The sequence below is a fragment of the Gymnoscopelus braueri genome, assembly GCF_963280865.1.
Source record: "Gymnoscopelus braueri genome assembly, chromosome: 10".
Classification (NCBI taxonomy): Eukaryota; Metazoa; Chordata; class Actinopteri; order Myctophiformes; family Myctophidae; genus Gymnoscopelus; species Gymnoscopelus braueri.
Window position 1 is genome coordinate 54845604 of NC_137611.1, and position 5757 is coordinate 54851360.

At 40.8% G+C, this 5757-nt stretch overlaps 1 protein-coding gene across 1 annotated transcript; it reads right to left on the reverse strand.

Moving 5' to 3' along the window:
• Positions 1 to 1061: 1061 nt before the first annotated feature.
• Positions 1062 to 3347, reverse strand: LOC308094140 (uncharacterized protein). The gene is made up of 4 exons (XM_080440616.1): positions 3227 to 3347; positions 2031 to 2184; positions 1850 to 1930; positions 1062 to 1400 (listed from the first exon to the last, which is right to left on the reverse strand). The coding sequence occupies exons 1-4, from the start codon at positions 3293 to 3295 to the stop codon at positions 1222 to 1224; spliced, it is 483 nt and encodes a 160-aa protein (XP_080296742.1). The 5' UTR covers positions 3296 to 3347; the 3' UTR covers positions 1062 to 1221.
• Between the last annotated feature and the right edge of the window lie 2410 nt (positions 3348 to 5757).

Below are 5757 nucleotides of genomic sequence, written 5' to 3' on the forward strand. Positions count from 1 at the left end.
GAGGGTCCATCTGGCCATCTGCAAAGACAAAAATCAGTCACTACATCTGACAGGCGAAAACATTATACTTCTCTCCCTAATTCAGAAAGTAACTTTGTGAATATCCTATTGTATGTTTGTTAGTGTGTGACATTGCAAAGCTGTGATACTGATAATTCAGCTGCTGAACCTCGATTATGTCACAAGAAACTTGTAAGAAAACAAATGAGACCATTTGAATACTCACCACCAACAGCTGGCTGCACTGCTACAGTGGTGGATGTGTCCATAGGCCCCGAAGAACACTGGCCACCTGGAAAGAGAAAGATCAGTCACTACATCTGACAGAAAAAAAGTTAGAGTGTCCGCCCTGAGAGTGGGGTTCGATCCCCGGCCGGGTCATACCAAAGACTCTGAAAAATGGGGCCGAATGCCTCCCTGCTTGTCACTCAGCATCAAGAGTTTGATGGGGGTAAGTCCTGCAACATCCTAGTGTCATGTCCAGGATGTGCTTGTACATCAAGCTGCCTCACGCTACAGAAACAGGAGATAGGATGGGCCTCATGGCTTACTACTACTTACTTACACCCCAGAAGAGAGATGCTAAGGTTCAAGTGGTTAAAGGAGTGCTGCACAAAAGAAGCATACCATAACACATTGACGCCAATGCAATTTCCACCGCACTCCGACCCTCTCTGGTTGGCCCTATTCCAGACGACACAAAATCATTACATGTTAGTAGAGTTACTTTCTCTGTATACAACCTCAGGAAATGGGTTAAAATGCCTATCCCAGTTTCCCCAGAGTTTAAGTAATGTATTCACATAAAACCCTAACCCTCTGGACTGGGTTCACTGGCTCCTCACAGCACTGCTCAACTAGAAAGACATGGCAGACTTTTTTCACCACTGCAATGTAGAACCAATTCTGACAGAGGCACACCACATACAAACGTGAAAATACTGATCTGCAGACAGCAGTTCATCTTACAGGCACAATTCTAAAATTAACAAAATGTTGCCTTGAGATTTAATGTGTCCTCAGTTAGTTTTCCCTTTTGCAAGTTTTGCCTTCTTGCCAATTATGTTGCAGGGGGACAGTAGTGTTATGTCAATGATAAACACACGTGAACTGTGTAGTCTAGTGTGTACCCACCCAGAGGTGCAGAAAAACATTCCTCATATTGCTCCAACCATAAGGTGGTACCATTGTCTGTTTAAGGTCTATGTGCAAATCTCAAGATCACTTACTTATTTCAAAAGACATCTGCTCTGCAGCTTTCAGTACTTTTTCAAGTTGATGTCTTCCATAACGGCTTGGTTTTATGAGGCTGAGGCCATCAGGCAGTCCAGTGACATTGATGACCACCTTTCCAGCTTTTAGGGACTGGTACGGTACACTACCATGACCCCCGGCCTCCTCTATAATGACACACACACACACACCTCATAAAAATGTATACATACACAAGATATGGCTGATAGCCACTCAAACAGACAGACCCTGGTATAACCAGTCTTCATAATGTACAGACTTTGGATGCAATGATTCTGTGATTGGTGACTGCATTCTAACAGGCTTCATTTAAAGCTACAATCTGTAAGTTTCATGTCCGTCGTCTACCTCTCCTGACGGAAAATTACAATACTATAACTACAATCAAATTACAATAAAGATGGTGGTGCATCTACTGTCCAATCTGGTGTGCCGTCTGTTTCAAATAACTTTGAGACTCAACCAGTCCTACCAGACACCAGGGCCTATATTTATCAAGAGTGGGGAGACAACCTCTAACCAGAAACAGATGTGCTGGTTGTCTTATTATTATTAATGAATGTATTAATTGCATTAGTCTAAAAGACGCATTTACTGTATTTTTGGTTGAAAAGATCCTGCACCCTCTTCACAACTTCACCTGGCGTCTCTTTGGTGGCAGAAGACATGGAGCTAGCTGCAAATGTAATGAAAATACAAAAAAGGGGGAAAAAATCAAGTAACTCTCCCATAAGACAAGTTTGGCTTTATCTGTGTGAATGTGTATTTGTATAAACCTTTAAAATGCAAAGCAAAATTGTCGCTCGTGTCAGTCGAGTTGAGAAAGTCGGTCGCTCCCCTGCTGCCGACTTCGTGGACTGCCAGGTCTGCCTTTTGGCGGTCGAAAGCTAAAGCCATCGTTTCCACTCCCAACACCTCCAGACCGGCCACCTTTAATCACATTTAGATCCACAAATAAGCATGAAGTCATAACAGGGCTGGGAAAAATGTCTTTAACCAACATGTACAGAACCATGTGGAGAGATAAGTATTACACAGATAAGGTTTCTGAGAAGAGGCTGCGTTTGAAATCACTCCCTGTTTCCTATCTATTGTTTAAATGTATGCTTTGTGTGCCCTTAAAAATTAAAACAATTCCACAATGCAATGTGGCACATTCCATAGATATGATAGTGTCTTATTTAGGGAGGAATTCATAAGTGAAAAGTAGAAATGATTTCAGACACAGCTTTGGAAACTATATATTTTGATAAGATTATCAAATCATGTCAATAACATTAAGAACATTTTGTTTATTCAGTTGAATTTGAATTATTTCTAGAACTTTGTAAACTAGAGGGCACTTGGTAAAGCGCATACGTAAACAATTCAACCCAAAATGCAATCAATTTGTCCTCGGCCAATCACATCTAAAAGTTCAATCGAAGTGTGCCCATTAGTTTTTGAGATATCCTGCTACAGTAACAAGCAAACGCAGGTGAAAATATTACCCCTCCCAACTTTTTTACGCTGAGGTAATTACGTTCATCGCCATGTCCTGCCCATAACACAGTTGCTGACAAACATTATTAGCAATGAATTGCATCTAGAATTGCATAGCCAGATGAGCAGACTCTCCAAATACTAACACGTCTGGGGACATCTAAAGTCACTTTTGGGGCTAAAACGGGGTGGAAAAACTATTTGGATTTTTTTTTAAATTACAGCATCACAGAACAAAGGCAAAGAGTTTAGGCCGTTCCAAAATATCATTGCTGACGGGTGGAAACCAATGTAGCTATTATTTAGCTTGTTAATACTTTTCAAGATTGCTGCCTGACAGCAACGATATGGACTGGCATCAGGATTGGTTTTCAAAGCAGTAGGCATAGTTTTGTTAACTCTGGTTCTCTCCGTTGCCCAAGCCTATTCAAAGAATTTAGAGGTCCCCAGACGTATCAGTAGGCGGAGAAATCTTATATTTATTCCAAACCTCTATCTTGAGCTGCCTCAGGTGCCTTTGAATCTTAAGCTCCCTCTGCTCAGGGCTAAGGGGCTTCATTCTTCCTGCAGCCTCTACAGCTGCCGCCTCAGATCGGTAGGCACTCTTCTGACCATCGTCTAACGATGACCAAAGACAGTTGATCTCTTTGAGACTAGCCTACTACTTGATTTTGTCCATATTGCCCAGCCCTACTAGAGAATGAATGCAAGATGTGTATCTTAATTTTTCAACAAAATAACACAGAGAGAACAAACATAAGTAGTGCAATGTATAATAAGGTTCTTGAATAGGCATACTTTTTAATCAATTAATTGATCACATCTGAAATGCAGACAAAAGCTTTATTCAACCCCTATTATCATCCCTAACTAAGTTAGTTCTAAATGGTTTATCATATGTTGCAATATAATACCTGACAGATACAAGACTTATTCTCTCACCGCTGTTTTGCAGATGCCCCCCAATGAACAGGTTATAACCTGATACGGCTCTTGTGTGCAACTTGGCCTTTGGGGGGGGCTTTGCAGTTGAGGTTGAGGGAGGGTTTAGAACCCTCTTGTGATTTCCAATCCAGTTCTAAAAAGACACAAACAGACATTAAGAATAGTTAATACTGTAATGTAATAAAATGTCATACTGTATTTACAAGGTCGATTCTAATTCCAAATCAAAATACACCATAGAGTGAAGGAACCTTACTTTTATGACATCAGGTGTCAAACCAGTGGCTTCAGCAGCCGTCAGAACTAATGGTGAGGAAAACGGAGGTCATTCCCTCAAGGAATGATGCCTTCAACGCCTCCTTCTGCTCATCCGTTATGAGAGATCTTTTCACTTGTGGAATAATCAAGACAAAGCAAATCAGTACTGAAAAATAATTACAAATCCTATATACTTTGTTGACTGGGGTCCCCCAGAGGTCTATTCTTGATCCATTCCTTTTTGCGCTTTATGCCAAATCTCTTCACCGAAAATAGATCTAAGCCTGAACATCTGCTATTGTCATTCGAATGTTTGCCTATTTTCGCCTATTATGACTTGCCCAGAACAGGGAAGCTAAGTTTCATGTGGTTAAGTGATCTGCATATTTAACATGCCATCTAGCCAGTAAAACAATAGTTTAATACTTATACATTTTCACACTTGACAAACATTCTAAATGGGTTTATCGCCTGTTGCTTAGTTGTTAGTGAATATTAGTACGTAGCTGACAGGAAATAATCTTTTCCACTGCCAACTATGTAATCAAGAGCTTACCTTTTTCTGCCATTGGGCCTGAAACATAGAAAATAGAGATACTTAGATTACATGCTTCTATTTTTATTGAACAATGAAGATACTAGTCTTTTTCATTTAACACATACTGATGTGGGAAGTATGCACAGTCAATCATAACAAGTACCAGTGAAGGTCTGTGAGCTATGAAAACAAATGGGAGTAATAATGGGAGTCAAATATAAGTACGTTTTTGCATACATTTTCAGTAGGCTGAATGTCTGATAGGCTGATGTCATGCTTGGATGTATGAACGTAAACATAGCACAACCAATGTGTTATGTATATGGCGTTGTATGGCGTTGTCGCGCACTGTACATCACTGTTACAGTAGGTTAATAGTGACAATGGATCTGAACACTGAACACAACAGTAAATGGAAAACTGCCCTGCAAAAAGCTTGGTGATGGGATGGGAGGTTAAGATAGATTAGTCCAGTGGTTCTCCAAGTGGGGTCCTGGGACCCCCAGGGGTCCTTGAGGGGGTCCCCAGTCAAATGATTGATAGTAAGGAACCAAATGGACCCTTGCGGGTCTGTAACTCTGAGTGTACAAATGGACCCTTATAGGTAAGTCAGAGTACAAATGTAACCAAATGGACCCTTACAGGCCTGTAACTCTGAGAGAGTAAAAATGTAACCAAATGGACCCTTACAGGTCTGTAACTCTGATCTAAGAGAGTACACATGTAACCAAATGGACCCTTATGGGTCTGTAACTCTGAGAGAGTACAAATGTAACCAAATGGACCCTTACAGGTCTGTAACTCTGATCTAAGAGAGTACACATGTAACCAAATGGACCCTTATGGGCCTGTAACCCTGAGAGAGTACACATGTAACCAAATGGACCCGTTCACTCTCAGATACAATTGATTTTACAGTATATATTGGGGTCCCAGAGATAAAAACGCCATCAAATGGGGGTCCATGGCCTAATGCATATCAAACTGGGTTCATTGAAATTAAAATGGTTCGTAATCACTGCTTTAGCCTGGGGGGGTAGTCTCTTTTGGGGGTCCCTGGCGTATCTTTTCAAATGAGGGTCCACGTGGGATCAAAATATGTATCAATTTGGGGGGCCTTGACATGAAAAACATACCTAGTGTATAGGAATATCATATAAATCATCAATTTATCATAACTAGTGCAGTGAGCCAACATCAACAACGAACCACGCAAGGCCAACGCAAAACTAGCGTTAATGCAACGTTAATAAACTTTTGTAAATACATTGGTCTTACAT

Bases quoted from the DNA above. Each gene is read 5' to 3' on its own strand.
- LOC308094140 (XM_080440616.1), bottom strand. From the start codon at position 3,295: ATGAAGCCCCTTAGCCCTGAGCAGAGGGAGCTTAAGATTCAAAGGCAC. The intron at 2,185-3,226 runs GTTTGGAATAAA...ATGTGATTAAAG, and splicing joins TGAGGCAGCTCAAGATAGAG to GTGGCCGGTCTGGAGGTGTT. The intron at 1,401-1,849 runs GTAAATGCGTCT...GTGTCATTATAG, and splicing joins TCTTTTCAACCAAAAATACA to AGGAGGCCGGGGGTCATGGT.